This window comes from Danaus plexippus, chromosome Z, assembly GCF_018135715.1.
Source record: "Danaus plexippus chromosome Z, MEX_DaPlex, whole genome shotgun sequence".
NCBI lineage: Eukaryota > Metazoa > Arthropoda > Insecta > Lepidoptera > Nymphalidae > Danaus > Danaus plexippus.
In genome coordinates, this window is record NC_083559.1 from 6,292,244 (window position 1) to 6,313,900 (window position 21,657).

General features: G+C 28.6%; 1 protein-coding gene across 2 annotated transcripts; it reads right to left on the bottom strand.

Moving 5' to 3' along the window:
• Positions 1–1,090: 1,090 nt before the first annotated feature.
• LOC116777842 (transient receptor potential cation channel subfamily A member 1) lies at positions 1,091–20,263 on the bottom strand. 2 transcript variants are annotated; one of them, XM_061526476.1, is made up of 21 exons: positions 20,115–20,263; positions 17,749–17,904; positions 10,736–10,892; positions 10,346–10,436; positions 9,568–9,637; positions 8,890–9,015; positions 8,410–8,706; positions 8,058–8,297; positions 7,711–7,818; positions 7,215–7,393; positions 6,847–7,126; positions 6,541–6,710; positions 6,247–6,391; positions 5,393–5,500; positions 4,567–4,834; positions 4,278–4,477; positions 4,008–4,196; positions 3,396–3,668; positions 3,162–3,321; positions 2,803–2,954; positions 1,091–2,245 (listed from the first exon to the last, which is right to left on the bottom strand). In XM_061526476.1, exons 1-21 carry the CDS (start codon positions 20,253–20,255, stop codon positions 2,108–2,110), a joined length of 3,648 nt encoding a protein of 1,215 aa, XP_061382460.1. In that variant the 5' UTR covers positions 20,256–20,263; the 3' UTR covers positions 1,091–2,107. The 2 variants fall into 2 exon arrangements, with proteins under 2 accessions (XP_061382460.1, XP_061382461.1); XM_061526477.1 differs by lacking the exons at positions 17,749–17,904; positions 20,115–20,263 and adding an exon at positions 16,521–16,612 and having other exon boundaries at positions 1,092–2,245.
• Between the last annotated feature and the right edge of the window lie 1,394 nt (positions 20,264–21,657).

Genomic DNA, 21,657 nt, shown 5'->3' on the forward strand with positions numbered 1-21,657 from the left:
GGGTTGCAAGTCCCAGGCACTGTTAAAGGCACTCGCACGAATCCATTGAATGCTAAGAGGTTTCGTCTCATACTGTTTCAATTATCCTTAAATATTAGTGTATTTAAATAATTACCTACGCTTGGCTTGTGACTAGCCTTGTGACTATATCAGATTCTAGGTTATAAAAACATAAACATATGTCATTTTGATGATAAGATTTTGTATTTGGATAAATGTCATAGGATGAAAGTACGCGAAATCAGTAGTCTAATTATAAATTGCTTAATATTTTTTATATAGTGGATATAAATAATAACACGTAATTCATCACCTCGAGTCGGGTTTCGTGCACTTTAAGTTTTATAGGCACTGTGGGTCTCCATGACCATTTAGGAGCAACCTAGGGAATAGCGTACCTCCCGGATCCACTGGTCGTGACTTACAAGGGTAGGATACATTCGGACCATCTAAATTCACCGACGACGCTGTCAAGACCAATAAGAGTAATGGCAATAGACAAGTCAAAAAACCTCCATAACCGTCATGATTAATTCTGATAAACGTCCTTAAGTCTAAAAACTATGTTATCAGATTATTTAAACATCCATGAAATGTCCTTTGACAACTATTAATCATAATTATTATTTAATACTATACCGTCTTTAATAGTAAGTTGTACTAACATTTTGTTTTTTGTCATTTTTGTTACGATTTTAAATATAATCAGAATTATCAGAAATAATTTCAAATTAATGTTCAAGCATTTTTATTTAAGAAAATTGTATAAGAAGTGTTTTGACTAACGTAAATGACAGACATAATTAATTATAAACCGTCATCACATACATATAAATTTTTAAAAATATACAAATTTTTAACTAATGATCGATTTCTTGCGTAGCCTATGACAACGGAGCAGAACAGAATATGCTAATAAACAACAAGTCGTATTCAAGAATTGCTTTGAAGTCTGTAAATGATATGGTTTAATCAAAAGCATTAATAGAAATCGCAAAATTGAAACAACTATTTCATGTGAATTGTTTTTATTCAACATTTATAAACACATAAAATATGGTATAATAATAATAATATTTTAACACTGATCAATTGAATTGAACAAAATACGATGACCTCTCTTAAAATGACATTGACTAAAAGCATAACATTGATAGACTAGAAGCAGAATCACTATAATTATATTTAAATCCATAGAAGTAACACTTTAAAAATGTTTTCTTATTGCTAACAATTAAAATACATAAAATGTAAGTGTGTTCTTTAAATTAGGGTTTTTTATAAATTTCCTAACAAGAACTTATTTTATAGTTTGGTTATTTTTTCTAAATTTAAAAGTTGAAGCATCTACCTTTTTTTTTAGACTGAAGCTTGATTCATAAAAATGTTCTTATAAAGTTACATCACATATACTAGTTACATTCTATATAACACATTACCGTTTAACAAAAATACTCTTCAATGGATCGTTCCAAAAATACAATCATTCTTAAAAGGCACCCTCCAAATGACACTTACAATTCTGACTTCGTTAAAAGTTCTTATTACTTAAACAATTCATGCTTTGTAAAATTTTGGTTTTCGAGAAATATTGTCACTTAAGGTGTTACTTTTATCAAATTAAATCGGAGCCATTTTAAGTTTAATTATTTTGCTTAATAATTGTGTCATACTTTACATTTGACTGATTCCTTCCCTAACGTCTATAGTTTTTTTATGTTTCACATAGATAAGAGGCAACTGATTGTAAACACAAATCTTATATTATTTTCAAAAATATTATTTAAATTTACCCTTCCTTTTCTTATCAAAACTTTTCATACATTATAACTTTTATTTCAAAAAAGAGGTGTATAAATATTTCAATTAAAAAGGCCGATGTAAATATGTCAATAAAATTCTTCTTTACAACGTATACACTTATAAACGTGTTACAAAACTTTTTTCTGAATTATATATGATTTTAAAAGTAGTAAAGAACATGTATCAAACTGTGTACCAAAGTGTAAACAAGGTCATAGTATAAACAAATTTTATGTTCTAAATCTGACAATAAGTCCGACACTATAAGTTGCACCTAGTAACGTTAAAATACATATAATAATATTTAGATCCCTTTATTAAATGACGCAGCGGTGTGAAGTTGTTTTCTGATGCGTGGTGTACTCCACCTCGGTACAACACGCGTTTCCGCTGGAGAAACTCCTTCGTCGACATCATCAGCTTCAGTTTTTATTTCCATCTTCTGTATTATTAAAACAAAAAACTTCTAAACAACAAAAAACCTAAATCATTCATTCACTGTTTATGATAAGGACCTGCCCTTTTGTTTTAAATGATGTTAATAAGTTGAATTATAATTAAATATTTATTCTCCAAATATATAATTAGCATTATAATATTTTATAGATTACTGACATATTAAAATAAACGTACATCCATAAATTTATATATAGATTTAAATAATTATATTAATTAGATAAGTTACATTTATGAGGGAAATTTTAAAGGACTTTTTTTGAATATTAAGATATTTAAAACCTGATAAGAAATTTAAAAATCGTCATGTTGGAAAAACTTGGAGTTGAAAAATATGGACAAGAGAATCTCTAAAGTTATAAATAAACCAATATCTATTAACATTGTAAAAACGCAAGTTTGATAGAACACTTTGGTTTATTCTTCAGGAACAACCATATTGAGAAAATAAACTATAATTATAGAGAAAAATACAAGACAAATGCATTATAGGTTTTATCGAAAATGTTAATTACTTATTATAGTTCAATTAAATTATTTTACCTGCACAATGAGACGAATAAGAGTATGCTGTTGTTCAAGTAATTGTGACATTTCGCGTAAACGTCTCTTCTGCTTGTCCATTTCAGCAGTCATGTAATCTTCTTTACTCTCCAGGACCAAGTCAAGACCGACGGCTTGTGAAACAGATTCAGCTACACTTATATTGTATAAAGTTAACTCAATTTATTCAAAATAAATAATATCCGTCAATGGACTAAATTCATATAAATTATTCTGTTTAATTTAATTTAATTTAAATTAACCTGTTCAATTAAATTTAGAAACTGGATAACACTAGGCAAGTATTCAGCACAAGGCATAAGTTAAAATTGTTAAAAGCACAAAAATATTACACAAACCGTCGTCAGTGAATGGATTGCAGAACCATTTCCGTAGAATTAAGTCAAGGAAACCGAGTTTGCATTTGTTGTTGTTTGGGTATTCAATCAATTCATCTTTGTCAACATTTTCCAAAATGCAAGCAGGCAATTTTCGTTCTAATTCTGTATGTAAAACTACCTACAAAGAAAAGAAGAATATATTATTTAGTATAGGAAATAATCATTCAGATAAGGACTAAAAAATTGTCTTACTTGCATAGCCAAGCGTTTTAGCTGCGCATTTCGCCTGACGCTCTCAATGTCTCCGACAGCCAAACCAATGAGTAAGTTCATCAATAGGATTGGCATAAAGACCATAAACAGGCCGAGGATAAAGAAAGTTGGAATAGGGAAAGGTAAGAGAACGTCTATTTCTGTCTTATAGTAGGGTTGGACATAAGTACCAACAAAGTCAATCTCTCCCAACATCATCGTGAATGTTCTCATCAATGACATCGGTATGCTGCTGAATGATAAATGCTGGCCCTGCAGAAAAAATATGTTAACATCTTATCTTTACTAAACAGCACTAAATTGACACTTAGTTTGATATAATATAATTTCGCATAAGCTGTAACTATTCGCTGTGCGTCCAATTTACATTCTATTAAAAGTAATTTTTCATGACGTCATGAACATCGCTTTCAAAGATTATAGATGAACACATTTCTTATCCTTATTTTATCTGCCTTATTATGTTTTGATTGAATTTTTTTGGAATGATTTAATAAACATTTTCTGGAACAATATTTTTCAAGGGCGTGTATTTTTCCTTAATAAAGCAGATATTAATTTGCCGATTAATATAATCTAGATTGCACCAACATTAGATAAAAGGACGAAGAAGGCTAGTCCGAATGCTATTATTAGTATTGAAAACACCATCAAAACTTTAATAAGTGTTTGTAGTATCTCCAAAAACATAACCACGTAGATCCCAACTTGATCGAAGCGTTGAAGTAGTAGTAGCAATTTGAACCATGCTAAGAAGGCGGTAATTGAAGCAGCTGACGACTGAAATTGACAGATATGATGTAAATATGTAGTTTATCTGTAAAATTTATGGTTAAATTATATCAATATTTAAAGATGCACCTGAATATTTTGATAAATTGGGTATATAGATGGCAAAGTCATGAGTGTTGAACTGACGTACAGCATCCAGGAAACAAAATTCGAGAGGTCAACAATATAATGCCATTTTTGTTCCTTTATATTGTACATTTCGCGTATCACACAAATGAAGTTATAAGTTAATATAATCCCTGCACTAGCATATATTCCGAAATCTGGAACTATAAATAAAATAAATATTTTTAATAAAATAATGAAATGCTAAGCAACTCAATTACTTGACATAGTTTTTTAATACACGTGATTATACCTTGCTTGAAACCCGTAGTAGCAGTGTCATTTAATAGAGAATTAAATACATATGCAGTCTCATTGCTAACATGGCTTGCTGTGTTCATATTCTTAGGCATTTTGGTCATCAAAAAATAAATATAAAGCGTCACTAATAGGAGGATTATGCAGTATATTAAGAGATTCAGTAGGTGGACATATTTTCCATAAGAATTCCATTTCATTTGAAGATACTTTTGGCTCAAAGGATGAGCTAACAATTCAACGCGACCGTGAGCTACCATTGCCTGAAAATAAACAGACAATACCGCTTATTATTATAACACAATATTACTGACTTTGAAGAATGAAACAAGAGAACAAAAAAATGGAGAGTGAAAAAGTTTAACCCGCACCAGTGATAGATACAAGGTGATTTTTTGAATACATTACTGCATCGTATATAAGCTTGACATAATTATATACATTTTAGACATAATTTCTGTTATATCAGAGTAAAAAGTATAGTAATGAAGTCATAATAATTCCAAAATCCATTTTTTAGGACACTATCTTATAATAACATATATTAAATCGTAAGGATTATTTAATTAGTAAATATTTGCAAATCTTCAGTTTTTTTTATATGATTTCATTACTTTTCAGATACTACCCAGTCACCAAAATTGACTTCACTGAGCCAAAACTTCATAGTTGTTTTGGGTAATAAAAGACACCGGACTTCTCTCTAGAATCACATTACAATTGAAAGATTTATTTGGTTCAGCAAAATCGTTAAAGAACAATAACAAACAATATGGACAGAAGTGCGAAGCGTCATTGTGCTATAGTGACACTTCACTCACGTTGATAACACTCAACGGTTCTGGTCGAAACTTTGGGTCGTTCAGCGCCTGTCTCAGCGCATCTATCTCAAGCCTCGAGTGTTGGTAGAATTTGAAAGAATACTTAATCTGCGACGAAGCAAAAATAAATGAATTACATTGAATGATTTTAAGACTTACGTTTAACGCAGACAGAGGATTTTTCTGAGATTTCAATGCAGTATCTGCTATTCTGTTGCAGTCATCGTTTATCGTTTGTGGACATAGCGTTTCGAAGCTGTACTTGATCTAAATTTTATGAATGGTATTAAATTGACATATAATTATTTATAAATTAATTATTCAATTGAAAAAAAATATGTATAAAACATAAAAAAGATATTTCCATTTGTTCTTTCTGTCCAACGAGTTGTTTTGAAGTTGTGTATTGCTTGAATTAGGTGTATCATAGTATTTCGCAGATATAAAAATATTTTTTATTAAAAAATATTGCCCTAAAACTAGCAAAAATTTTTTACATAACATAAAACTAGTTAAAATATTTTTTTTTAATACATTTATTTCAACGATTACATCTCACATGTTTCGAATTATAGTACAAATAAAATCATTAAAATATTATTTTAGTTTATTTAGTGCCTAATGAGAAAGGAATGTATTTTGGTTAATGCTACGGTTAACGTATATTTAAAAACTCGGTTCTTACAATAACCTAAGAGGATATGACCTTGTATACCTTTAAATTACTCTTCTATTTGTTAATTACTAAAGTCTATTACATATAGCAAAAATGGCTCTGCTACTTTAACGTTGTAATTTAATGACTTACTCATATTACTACTAGTAAATAGTATATTCTAACTAACTCGACTTACATAGAAACTTTTAGAATCCTTTTTACAGTTAGCTTTTGTTATACACTTATCTTGAACTGCTTCAAACACTCGAGGCATGTAAGCTATCAGTGCGAGAGTGACACAAGGGTGACGATCTGATCGTAAAGCCATAACTTCCTTAGCTCTGAAATTTTATAATCATTTCATATTTTATGCTAGTTTGGGCATAACGTATCTATCTGGCCATACACACTCTATATATACAAACATATCAATATATACAAATTCAATGTATTAAATATGTATAAATTTTTTAATAAATTAATTATATACCGTTCTTCATGAGTCACCATTGCTAGAGCAGCCTCTGGGAATTTGTAATGAATTGCATAGTCGATAGCACTCATTTCCAACGAGTTGTAACTCAACTGACAGCCCATAGATAACAGCAATGCTATAGAGTTAGGCTTATTTTCCATTGTAGCTAAGTGAAGTGGTGTATTCTGGAAGATAGTTTTTAAAAAATATATACATAGGTATTATATTTGTCAATTGTACATTCATATGAACTGGGTCCAAAAGACTATATCAGTATCTTAAAATAATAAAGAAAAAATTCTTTTGAGATTAACTACTAACTCCATCTTTATCAGTTTGATCCAGCAAATGTGAGTGAACTGAATGCAAAAGTTCAACGGTCTGAGTATATCCACTCATTGCTGCAAGATGAAGTGGGTTGCGTCCGTTATGATCTCTATGTAGCAAAGCTCCTCGGTTGAGTAACAATTGTACCACTCTCGTATGACCTTCCCGTGATGCTATATGCAATGGTGTGAGTCCTTCCCCATCACTTTCATTTATGATAAAAGTTCCCTTATCAGAATCTAATAGCTGGCACGCTGTGTGGTATCGCCCATATCTGTAATTAAAAGTTATTAATTAATTAATTTACTTTGGGCCTCCAGTTTCCCTTACAAAATTAGATTCTAACAACTTTTATTACAGACCTCGCGGCAAAGTGCAGTGGACTCTCATTATTATTGTTCTTGAGATTGATACAGGCACCGAGCTTAATGAGATTTTCTAAGGACCTTATGTGGCCTTCTCGACTGGCATAATGTAGGGGCGAACAACCGTTATTGTCTTTTTCATTTAGTAATTGTGAAAGACTTTTTTCGCATCGATTCTGGAATATAATATAAAAATGATTAGACCGAAATATTAATTTTGTATAAAATATCTACAGATATGATAATATCTAGGTTCTTTGAAGTTGGTTTTATAAGAAATAAAAGTTTCACTACCAAATAGACACTTGAAAGGGTTATGATCTAAACTTATTTTATGATAAAGTTTGAAAGTTTTGATGGATTACTATTCGGTATAATTTAATAAAAGCCCTTTTTTATAATTTCTTTACACAGAGTTTGAATCTGTTATAAACAAAGTAAGTTTTAGGGAATGTATATTTCTAAAATGATTAAAATGATCCAAAAAATATACTTTGCAAGTTGTTGCAAAATCTTCTAGACGACCTCCGTTCATAACAACGTGATGAAGCACGTTCCGAGAATTTATGTCTTTCAGTTCCATATTCGCACCGAGAAGAATCTAAATAATAGCATATGTTTAATTTAAATATATTGTAAATTTTCTGTATATATATATAATATTTGTATGGTTTTACTAAAAAGACGAAATTAAATAATTTTAGCATTTCAGTTTACATATTTTTCATACTCTTTGAGAATAAACTTTTCCAACATGAATGGTCAACGTGTGAACCATAAAATCAAGCGGTTCCTTTCTACATTGGGCATTATTAAGTAGTAAGGATAAAATTAACTTACAAATGTATGAACAGTTCTCCAACCGCCTCGTGAGGCAGACAACAGTAGGGGAGACCGTTTTTCCTTATCCAAAGGATTCAGATCAGATCCTTCATTCACAAGATACTTAACAATTTCAGGATGATCGAACATTGCGGCACAATGTAAAGGCGTCATTTCCTGTACATCGCAGGACATTAAACATGCCATTTTCTCTTCTGGTTGCATTGTAAACATCAACTTTACTATTTCTAGAGCGCCCTGTAAGTCAGCGTTATTTATTTTATCATTAAAATTTTGTACATATTACCATTCTTAAAATAATTTAAAGTTATGCATATTTCATCACTTTAATTAGAGTACACATTAGCACCTGAGCACAGGCTAGATGTACGGGCGTGGAAAAATCGTATTGTTGTTCTGATATCTTAGCACCAGATCTCAAACAGAGTTCCACAGCCCTGATGTCACCTCCATGTACGGCAGAATGAAGAGGAACGTTCCCTTCGTTGTCATGTAAGGACATCATCTTTTCCCTTGTACAACCTTCAGATTCACCCCATTGAAGAAAGACTTCCATAGTACGCGAGGAAGCATTCTTTGCAGCTTCATGAATAGGATAGTACCCATTATTACATTGAAGTTTACATTGGGCTCCCAATTCAGAAATCTAAAAGATTTATATTTGTTTAAACTGTATTATTAAGTAATTAATTATCATTCTACAATTCATTTCATAAAATAAAAGGGTTTTGTTGGCCAGTTATAATTATAACACAAATTTAAATGTAAAGAATTTAAATATATATATGAATGTATATTCAATAAATTTTCATAATGTTGACGTATTTACCAATATTCTAGCACACATATCGTGGTCGTGAATAGCAGCGAAATGCAAAGCTGTGCGACCATGTTCCCCCTCGATATCAACGTCAAACTTAGTTTTATGTTTTACAAAAACTTTTAGTACAGATACCTAAAAGAAAACAAAATAAGAAGTCAATAATAGCTAACTTCAATTCACTGTGCAGCCATTTAGAAAGAAATTCGGAAGAATATTAATTTTTTACATTACTATATGTTTCGAAATGAGTAATGCGATTTATTTGTCTGTTTATAAAACTTACAAATTATAAAAGTTAGAAAAGACTAAAACTAATCTGTAGTGAATTGAAGTTTAAGGGTCAGTCGTGTGTAAAACCCTTATCTAGTGGAAGTCTAAATTAGAAACGATACAAGAGTATAATTATATTATGGTAAATTGACTTCAGCCATAGTACATATGAATTATGTTCACTAATCTAATAAATGTATTTCACTATGTCTTTTAAACATAAACATATCAGAAGTCGGGAATATCATAATAAGAGACAAAATAACCAAGGATATGAGAAAATTTATATACTGAAAGCTTATAAATTTATTTTATACACTTAAATATGACGATTTGAGTTTGAGGTTGGCAAATTTTTATATAAAGAGAACAAAATGAAATAGAAAACTCAAAACATTTGGTTGTTCTACTTACTTTATTTAATTCTGTGGCTAAATGGATAGGTGCCTGACGTTTCTCATTCAAACTTGAAGTATCTACATTCCTAAAAATTAAAATCTTCAAGTATTATTAATTTTAAAACTTCTGAAATCAAAATAACGTACGATTATAGACTAGCATAAGAGTATTAATCTCTTAAGTCATTGGTATGAAAACTTTATATTGTATTAAAAAGAGGAATTAAATTGAATTCTCTTTAAAACTACCAACAAACAAGAAGCGGAAATTAAAATTGGATTTTTTTACACATTAACTTATAGTGTAATAATATCCACTTCATATAAAGGAAAGTAAAAATGTCCATTATATATTATAATTTACTTTTATAAAGAACCTTCCTCATTTGATCTTACTCAAGTATGACATACATTTTGAATTTAATATATATTTAATTAAAGGTGCCTATGACTAAATTATTAATCAATAAAAAGTACTTTTTATTATTTTAGATGTAATAATATAAATATATCAATGCGAACAATTTATAATAAGATGAACATTTTAATAAAGTACGTTCTAGGTACGCTGTGGATTGAGTTCTCTAACGATATTTAATATTTGAACCAAGATTATCATTTCAAACATAACCTTCAAGTTTCTTCGAGACTGCGGTGACCCTACTTAGTCAAAAGCTGTCGTTCGTATTTCATAGCAGAGAAAATGTCATATAACGGAGATGTCTTTTTTCAATTTTAATTGTTGTTACTCTCTAAAGTATAGAGGTTTTACTCTCAATAAGAAAGTTACTTACTGCTGAAGTAGAAAATCTATGGCATCTAGTGACTCATTTTCTACTGCTAAGTGAAGCGGCGTATTCCCGGCGTTGTCGGCTATATCTAATGCTATAATCATAAACAGCGTTTATAAAAAAAAAAGTTTTTTTAAATTTTAGACTTGCTTTCTTTCCTGTCAAAAAGTTATTTGTGCTGAACATACTCTCATCTACTTATATACTTCATTAGAAGTTCACTATTACAAAAACAGTTTTGCAAATAATTATGACATCGAGGGCCAATGAAGTGGCCATATCAAGCTGATAAAGGTGTAGTGTTAAGTAGAATTAATATGACATTGGAAAATTAGAAAATTATCAACAGAATACAGAATAGATGACATTATCAACAGAATACGGAATATCTACCTCCGCCGTATTTATTAATGGAGTGCAAGATGTTTGTGTGGTTTTTAGCAGCTGCTTGATGAGCTGCGGTGCGGCCATTAGAGTCGCGGATGGATATTCGGGATGGTTCCGTTAGGTACAGACGCATAAAATCTTCCACATTTCCACTTTCAGCCGCCTAAACAACATAAAATTTAATAAAGATTTACTTATAATACAGGTATAATAATATTTATTACTTGTATTATGTACATCTTATCGTAAGAATTAATGCAAGGTCCATAGGGGTTTGTTAATTAGAACAGCTTCATAAAATAAGATTTTTTTTTTCTTTATACAATAGTTCTGAAATACTATTTAATAATTAGGAATAAATTTACAATATGTAATGAAAATGTTTTGCGTATAATAGTTAAAAGAAAAATAAAGTTTGAACAGAGGGTTTACATGTATCCTCTTGCTCTCAGTATTTTTCTCGAAATATCATTAGATTACAGTAGAATGTCCACACTCATGAAAATTCTCAACAATAAAAAAAAAGTTCATTCAATATATTTATTTCGCTAACGTCATCCTATAATATATTTATCTTCTGAGCCAACCACATACTCAAGTTTAACGCTACGAGTAACGAGACGAAAAAGTTTACATTATTTGTCTAAAGGAAATTGTCCACTTTCAGAGGTTTTCATGTTCCGATAAACAACTTTATACGCAGAATATGCATTAACATCTTAGTTACCAAAACTCTTCACATCTTGAGATCAGCAAAGCAGGATTTGGTTCCGTACAAGTCCTTTTGTTATACCAAGCTCAGGTGCTTATCAAATTCGTGTAATAGTCAGTAACTCGTCGCACCACCAGTTTTATCTTAAAAATTATCTTTATTTAAAAAATTTGATAGTGTGTTCAAGAAGTTTTTAGCCTTGACCCGCTTTCTCTCTGTTCTCTTTACACTAGTTCTCAAGAAGTGTTTTATCCAAGCAGCAATGAAATTTAAGTCGTTCCAGCAATTGGTATCTTGAATAACTTTACTAAATTTCAAAAAAGCATCAGCAGAGTGTGATGCAAAGATTTATTACGACGATATTCTGGCAATACGCTTTTATAACTAAGCGAAAATAAAATTCTGGTAAATTAAGAATAAACCAATCTAAAACTTATAACTGATGTTTTACAGTTATATCTTTAAAAAAATAATTTTTATAGAACTAGAAAATCCATGAAGAATATTGTATTATATAAGTAAATAGTTACTACTTTTAAGTTTCTTTCATCTGGTTTTAATAAATAAGATTATTTTTGGTATTCAATAAGATAAATGAAAGTTTTCATCCAGCAACACGGAAAATAGAAAATTTACAAGAAAATGTTGTTTAAAAAAAGATAATCTTCTTACACGTATAACTTTAATACATAAACGTTAAAAATGCAAAATATGGTTCTCATAAAGTGGAAGCAATCATTTTTCTCATAACTTGATGTGTCACTACTAATATAACATATTTTATGGTACATCACAAGCTTTTCAGTGTACTTTGAGTCGTAAAAAATACTGTAAAAACAAGCCAATTTTTTTCATTCATTCTTCAATTAATGACAAAAACTGTATTAATTACAAGTTAAACAAAAGTTGACATAAAGTTATTGAGAGCAAAATAATATGTATAGCTGTTATTGTCTGCTATGGTAAAAAAGAAACTGATTTTATCGGAATTAATTTTTTTTAATTAAAAACTCAATCGCACCAATTAACTATTATTTCTATTGATTATTTTAAACTGTTGTATATTTTATCTGGATTTTTTTTAAAACTTGGGAATGTATTTATTATGACTATTACGTCATTAATGATGTATTAGCTTTTTTTACTAATTTAGTTATACATATATATATTTTTTAACAATTTTAATTCTTATATCAAGTAATCATAACAAAAAAAGAAATAATATTGTATTATTGTTTAATTTTAGTTTAGTTTCATATCGTTATCCAATTTCTTTTTAGAATTGTTTAAGTCACTGGTCCGTTTGATTTAAATTTCTATTAGTATTTACAAGTTTTAAAAGATTTTGTTGTAGAATATACTTAAGGAAAACAGTTGAGAATTAACAAAAGAGAAGTTGAAAAAGAAAATATTCAAATCGTTTGGAGAATTATAAGAAAAATAATAATTTCTACAATTGTTAATCTTAATCATGTGCTATTATTAAAGTACAACCTGACAATTTAAACCTAAAAGTAATTGAAAATTAGAAATAAAAGGTATTGTAAAAATAATAATTAATTCATAATCACTTTACTCTAAACACGTACTTACCAAAAACAATTCTTCAATGGGAAACTTTGGCGTCAAACCGAATAGTTTTGACCAATTGCGCGGTAGCCTTTTAGCGCCATGTTTTAAACTCAAGACGTTCCGTCTAGTATACGTAAATGAACCCATAATTATTATGTAGCAGTCACATCAATCAATCAATCAATCAATATAAATAAATCATCAAATAAAGTTTCATAACATAAAAAACTTGGTGTCTCAGAAATGCGTCCGGTCCGCAAGGCGTCCTGTGAGTAACTGAGGAATGTAATATCCCGCAGGAGGGCAAATCGCCGGATGAAAGGCTAATTCAATAGTGTTATTAAAGCTTTGTGGCAAAGGTAATCTATAATATCTTGAAAACAGAAATAATTAAGAAAATTAATGTAATAAAATTTTCTATTTATAGTTATCTTTTTAGTTGCTCATCCTATAAGTGAAAAATGCAATGACGTTTCATTTGCATTATTGAGATTATAAAAATGCATTAAAAATATTGGTACTATCCTAATAGGATAAAAAATAATATATTATCACCTATGTACATTCTCTAATTATATAAATTGGATTAATTATACGCCAGAAGTTTTAATATGTATTAATTCATTGAATTATTCATCGCATCATCCGAAACCATTTTAGTAGTTATTCCAAATGTTCTTTATAGGATATTTTTATAACATTATGTTTCAATTATACTCTAAAATTTAAGCTTTTAGATATTATATGATTATACTACTTTTTGGATGAAGTGATTTAACAGGTGCAGAAAACTTTTTAATTAAATTGTATTACAAAACTATTACTGATACGAATATATTGTATACGAATATAGTGTGTTAGGTAATCGTGTGTGGAAAATAAACAAAAAGGAACATACGTCTCATTTTAATTACATTCTGAAAGGATAGTCCTTTTTGTTTTCTATTTACCTTTTTTGGAACTTATATTTTATGTCTACACGGAGATGAATTGAAGAAGATGATTGAAGGAGCATTTGAATTCATTTACTTATTAAACAAATTATAACCACATAGCTGTAAATATTAAAAGTAATGTGATAGGAGTTTTTTTTAAGTGTTTGTATTCAGTTATTTTTACAGTAGATACTTCGATAGCATTTGGTTTATTATTAACAGATATTTTGAAAAATTATGTTCGTTGATCCTAACTTAAATGATTGAAGTAAGCTAAATGATTTGTCTATTCCAAAATGTTTGTGACTTGTAATAAATATAAGTAACTTTAAATTCCACTTGAGGATTGTGATTTGACGTTAGTGGTCAAATACTGTTAGAAATATTAACAATTATTTATTTTTTATTAATTCATTTCTTATAATAGTTTTGATATTCTAATAAAAAAAGGCCATTTGTAAGCATAATTTTTCCTCTGAACTGTTTGACGGTGACTATCCAGCTCACAGATAAATTCATATTTTAAAAAATTTTTATTAAATTCTATAATATGAACCAGTATTCCAACTAGATATTTTTTTTATCAAAAATATTTAATTCAACATACGACTCTACCATTAACACAACATAAGTGAGAAAATAACAAGTAAAAAAAAGCTATTTCTACAAGCTTTTACTTAACTTCTTTCAATGATGTTGTTTTCGTTAATATAAAGCCGCTATACCAAAATCAAATTTTTAGGTAACATATTTGACTGTTCTCTACCCTAGTGGCTCAGCGACATAATTTTCAAAATTTACTGAGAATTTTAGTTTGAACATTTTTTTAGATAAAACGACGAAATCCATATTTTTCTTTTGATTCTTAAAAAATACTTAAAATTTTTAATAATTGTATTTATAATTATTTATTACTTAACTTTTTATTCTATAACGAAGAAATTGATAGAAGTTGTTCATTTTTACTATTTAAAAAAATAAACACATTCAAATATAATAAAATAAAATAGGAAACTTAATTATCTGCCCGCCTGAGGTTTCCTCAGGAATCTACGGAAAGAGGCAATCGTTGATTATTTTTAGCAAAGGTTGAAATAAATTTTCCTATCGATGGTGTACTTGTAAATCCATTAAAAAAAAAACTTTATTTTAGTTGTAGATGACTACTATTACTATAATAACAATTGAATCTAGTTCTTTATACGGTTAAAGGAGAACCTATGGACTCGGTAATTACTTAAAATTAAATAAATACAATGAGGCTATTTTTACCAATCTATAGCTTACAATAAATATTTCTTAATTTGTTTTTATAGTGGTCTTATGTAATCGAAAATTTTTTCCGTCTTAAAAATTTCATCAAATGAATATAATACCAGTTAAATTTCTAAAGTATTTTTTTTTTATGTTTGCAATAATAAAAACAATAAAGTAAAAATACTACCAATTTTCATAATTTAAAATATATAGTTGATTTTAAAAAATTACCAAAGGTTATTTTTTAAAACTAATAGTTCTACCCAATCAACCAACATACTATAACTTTATAATTGCCGAAGATGGCGTTTGGAGATAAAAACATATTTCCTGCATGCACACATCGCGTGGTTATATCGATTTTCGCTAAATACTTAGTAATTTCTGAAACTTTTATGTTAGTACAAATATTGTTGTGTCAATATTTTTTTTGTATTTATCAAATTGGTACCATAAAAGATTATATCAAACTGCTAATTTAGTTCCTTTGATGAAATGAAAAGGGTTTCTAGATTAATCGTAAGCTCTTGTGCGAAGCTCTATGCAGATTTACGCAAAATTTAATTATTTTTGAAGATTTCTTATATTTGAAGGAAGCTGTAATCACATATACTTGAAGGAAGAAAGCTGTAATTACATATACTTGTATGTTATGAAAACGGATTAAATCATTATTTTCAATATTTTTCTATATATAATTATACAGTTCAATTGCATTCATTTACGTACATACCTAAGGGTTATTTCTTTTGATTAAAGATAATTAAAAAACGAAAGATTTATCTCTTAAGCTGTAAATATCATCTCGTTCTTCGTACTAATTTCTTACAGTTGATAAATACCAGAGTTCTTTGCTCTAGATTTATGTTTTCTACGTATTATTCTTCATTTACTAAGATAGGACCACGAGTAAAATGACCTCTGTAAGTCGTTGTTTATACTATTATATTGACAAATAAAGAAAGGGTAACAATTAATGTTAGTGCCGTTTGGAACTATATACAAACACAGATTTGTTATAAAATAATATATCTCCTAAAGAGATTGAATAAATTATAAAATAAAGAAATGAAAAATTTAAGTATTAAAAGAGGACTTATATCTATGAACACAAAAGATATAAGAGAAGTATATGTAGTTGGCCTTATAAGTAACATCACTGCATTTTTTTTTTTTTTATTGCTTGTCTTAATGAACTATTTGCTTAATATATTGTAACAAAACGAAAACGAACTTTATATACAATAAAAGATCGGTTATTGTATAAGATTGTTTGTTTAAGAAAATCAAAGTTAGCAAAACAATTTATAAATACCTTGTGTAAAAATGTTGGCGTCACTGGCAGACATGGACATGTATTAACTCGCCGAAATAGAAACATTATTTACGTAAAGATTAAAGTTGGACGCCATTACACTCCAATATGTACTCACATTCTGTCAATAGATATGACATTTAAAAGGTGTATAGACATTTGAGTGCTTTTATCTTCCGATCATAAAATGATATTAACCCATTACACCTTTGTTAACATTATACACTTGAGCACTATGTATTAAAAACCATAAAAAGTGTTAATTATGACTATTCCATGTTGTCTATTTAATGTCTGACGATTGATGAATGGTAGAATAATGCTTTTTGTTAAATTAATTCAGTTAGCTTAATATACTGTGAAACATAAGAAGTAGCTAATGTGATAACGATTAGGATATCCTACTAGGATATTACTTTAATATAATATATTACCTCTATATAACAACTTAACTTAATAAAACTATATCATTCTCTATTAAGTCGATAACTAAAAACAAAATTCGTTTCCTTAATGTTTAAGGAACAATATTTTAATATTAAAATTATTGCTTGTAAAATCAAATAGCACGTGTACAAAGCTGCCTTGTTTAACCTATTTAATTTTTTTTTCCATTTATTTAAGATAAAATAAATCATTTTCCCGTGTATTTATTTAATAAGCACATAAAACAGAACAAATACAGAAATACTAACTTTAAATATAGTGTCACTTGAAGAAAATAGTAGAAAAAAGTATATTTCTGAAAGGCTTTATCTCAATATCCAGATTCTTACATAGTATACAGATTTATGGTTGACATAAATATTTTACATAACAGCAGTATTAGAAAGCACGTTCCTGATACATTCATTTCTATAAAATTAATTAAGTCAGAAATTCATCAATTAATTAATCTTACAAGTGTGTTTGATAGTTAAATTAGAAACCTATAGAGAATTATAATAATTGGTGTTCAAATTATTATTTACAAATTAATTTATACATTTAAAAATTGAATCCTATTAATTAAAAGAACAATATAATTAAAACACCAGATGAGGGCTGTATCGCATTTACGTTTTTATACTTATAGATCTATCGTTTTTATATCTACTAAATGGGAAAATGATGTTTGTAATAGATACTTGTAGTTTATTTGAATTTATTCATCGATCGGTTGATTAGCGATAAGTTTCAAAATCTGTAATCTGAAATGATAGCTGTTAAATATATATAAAATACTTACTTTGTGTATTCGATATGGGCTGTCAGACATTCTACAAACATCACCGGAGGTTATTCTGTCCTGAATTTGATGTGGCAGCATCACCTGCAACTCTCCACCGGGATCCATCTTCATCCTGGGTTCTCGGTGTCGGCCCGTAACAGACCAGAGCCAAGCCTTTAAGAAACAACAGAATATCTAGATATCAATTTCCAATTTTAAATTACTAATTATTTGTCCTTATTATATTACAGTTTAAAGGGAATTAGTTATTTAATTTTTTCTCTTCGATCAATTCCGTATAGTACTAAATGACTTGTACAAAGCAGGTGGGCCATTATATGTTTTTTATTCAGATTAATGGTGCTCTTAGATAAATATTGTTTAAGTAATTTTTTACATATGGACATTGGTGCAAATAAAATAGAGGAAATACTACTAATTTGTTTTAAACGTTATTGTGTCATAAATAAATACAAATAATTTATTTTAGTCGTTCTTTCTAGATTTTTTATTAAGAACACAATAAATTAGAAATGATAACTTGTTTGCCTTACGAAAATCTTTTGGTCAATGCAGTAAGGTGAAAGTCCCAGTTTTATCATATATTATATATTTGTCAGTCTCAAGTTATAGCTATTAAAATTAATAAAATATACATATAAAAAAAAGGTTTCCTCATTGAGAAGAAAAAATTAAGATTTTAACATTAAAATATATACTGCGGCAATCGGAAACCCTTTGTAGTATGGATTATTTTATTTATTATTATTGTAATCTGTTTTCAGGACTGAAATCAACTCGTGATTATATAAATTGTAACAGGATAGAACTAGGTAGAACTATGTCGTAGAATAACAAGGTGGACTAAGATGAAAGCGATATTGTTTAACAAGCTTCTCACATAACAAAATGCAGTTCCATAATGAACATTTTCTTTGCGCTTAATCTGCTCATGAAACTGAAGATACGAAACTTGCATACTAATGGACTGGTTGGATTCGATTAGGAATAAATTTACGAAATCATATACATTTCCTGTAATGCAATAATCACTTTTTGTAATTTTTATCTAACGAGACATATTTAAAATATATACCACCAGAAAAAAAGAGTCAGTATTACGTACTTAAATGTTATTAAAATACACACTGCTATTACGGTCAACGCAGGAACTTTAGAATTTAAAATATATTGCAATGTATACATTTGTATATGAATACCTTTTTATCTGCTACGCTGTTTTTAAACGGACTTTATTTTTATTGAAAAGCAAATACCTAAGCTATCGTCAAAATATTAAACATAATATTATCTTGTTGATACATACAGCAGGTTCATTTCGTACTTTTAGATCACATTGTTAAGACATATAATAGGATAGACTTGAATATATACTTGAAAGTAAAAAATAAATTATTAGGCGAAAAAACCTACTCCTAAAACAATAAAATAAACTTGATTTATGAATTGATTTTGAAATAAATATTTTCAAAACGAATAATTGGATTTTCTAAAACAATTTTCGTAGACTATTAATAATTAATACTTCATCATCCTATATCCTACATCATCAGCCACAATCAGTTCACTACTGAATATTATTACTTTTTTCATAATTTTAACAACTTTTGTACAAAAAACCATGAATGCTCTTTCCCTGAGCCAAGACAGCCGCCGTCAGTTAGAGTAGCTTTGCTAAGAAACGCTTTCATTTAACCTTCATTTCGTCGGCTTAGTTCGCAGAATCAATTACTACAATATAACCTTTTATTTTACTTCATATTATACAGACTATATTAATCCCGCCTAAAGATACAACAAAAGGTATTTGTACGTTAAAAATTTTCACAATAAGAAAATGTTGAAGCGAAAAGCTTAAGCATAAAGTATACTTAAGTAGCTTTTCTATGAGAATTTTCTATTTTCTTTTATGAAAATATGTCTCCGAAAATATTAAAAAGACTTCGTGTCCGAAATTTGTTAAAATAGATGTCAAAATTACTTTTAATATCTGTTTTAGACATGTCCTGAAGGAATTTATCTGACTAGCTGTTTCGAAAATTTGGTCCAACTTAAACGCCTAATGAATATTAAGCTAACAACTCAACTTTTATCTCATAATAAATATGAAAAAAGATATTATGTAACATAAAGTCGCAAAATAACTTCAAATTAATTATATTTAAATTATTTAATTAGAAAGCATGATGTATTTACTCTATAAAGGTAAAAATAGCAAATCAAAGCATTAAAGTATCTCAAAAATCACAAAAGGCCATGACCTGATTGTATTACAAGTGCAACTAGATGCACTTTAAAGCTTTATGTTAAAATACTTTATTTTCAACTATACAAGTTTCTTAATGACTGTAGATTATACCCACAATTAAACCTCTTTTTCTTGGCATAAGATTGTTAATCTGGGATAAGACTGGCACGGGATCTGTTCGGTCTGGAGTCGCCACTATGGGAGGGTTGACATCGCGATCTGTCCCGGTACGGTTTTTAAATGGGAAGAGCCACATCCTTGAAAATCTAACTGCGAAAAAAAAATAGAAACTAATTTATTTGGAGAGAAAGCAATATAATGTAAAGTTATATAATTTTGTAAATATAATTAAAATAAATATTAAAGTGTAGGTAAAATATTGTTAAAAGTTTAGTCATTTATAGTCGTAAGGTGACCCAAGCTTAGAATGAAATAGATCTGAGCCTCTTTTCATCAATCTCTGACTGACTTCGTTACTCGAGTTCTAATTAGCCAATGTAAGTATATAAATGTATGATAGTGCGAGCTTAATATATTCTGTTGTCTTATCTTTCCATTTCTATATATATATATATAAGATTCAGACTTCCTATAATGGCAATCAAAATTTTTTTTTGCTTAAATTGTAATATAAAAATATAAAGAATCAAAACTTTAGAAAATATTTTAGACCTCCAACTACAAGTAATACAAACGCAAAAATTGGTCACGTTTACAGTACGTGATTAATTAATTATCGTTCTGCAGTCGTTTACACAAGAATTAATTTACATATTTCAATCCGATAGATGGATATAAGGTTTCGTTGTTGTTAAGATTACTTAAGCTGATATACCTAGGAATCTCTCTGACTTCTAAATATGAAAAATGAAAGGAATTGGTTAGAATATCTAATTTATAAAAGGTGGGTCAGGTTTTTCTAACCACTTTATAAATGATCACGCTATATTCTTTAATCTTATAGTTAATACTCTACACTTTGTTATGTTCGTTATGGGTGTGGTACCATTAACTCGATGACCGATGGTCGGTGATAGAGTCGCCATCAAATTATATGAAATAATTAGTATACCATGTTCTCGTACTGGACAAATTCTATACTTCTCGAAATTGACGAAGCCAGTCACGATACCATTACTCATTCCATTAATATTTCAAGCTATTTACTGACTCAATTATGTACTTACTAGGAGCAAGCCCCGGCTTCGCACGGACTCTTACAAAAAATATAAAATAGCCTAGTTAATTTTGACAATTAGTACATTTATATTATGATAACTTTTAAATGGTACACCCGATTTAAATGATTTAAAAAGTAATTTCCAGATACTGATGTAGGCTTTAAAATAATTTATTATAATAATTAATTAATTTATTTATTTAATAATAATTTATTCTGATAAGACTTAATACCGTTTATAGATACTGTATATAGTATTCCAATAAACCCTTTAGAAATGCCAATTTTAAAATGTTGTAAATTGGATATACTATGTTATACTTAAGGTATAGACATATACCACCACGGACTTTTCTAGATACACAATTCCGCCATATATTATTTTGTTATATCTCAAAGCCTTTAGGCAGCGTTTTTGTTAAAAGCTCTCAAAAGGCTTATGTTTTCCCGACAACTTCAACAAATAGCGTTAATGTAC

What these genes read in the sequence shown, in the direction of transcription:
- LOC116777842 (XM_061526476.1), bottom strand. Translation starts at nt 20,255, where the DNA reads ATGTGGCTCTTCCCATTTAAAAACCGTACCGGGACAGATCGCGATGTC. An exon ending in TACTACGGGTTTCAAGCAAG is followed by an intron (nt 4,478 to 4,566) that starts GTATAATCACGT and finishes TTTTATTTATAG; the next exon opens with TTCCAGATTTCGGAATATAT. An exon ending in CAATCCATTCACTGACGACG is followed by an intron (nt 2,955 to 3,161) that starts GTTTGTGTAATA and finishes ATATAAGTGTAG; the next exon opens with CTGAATCTGTTTCACAAGCC.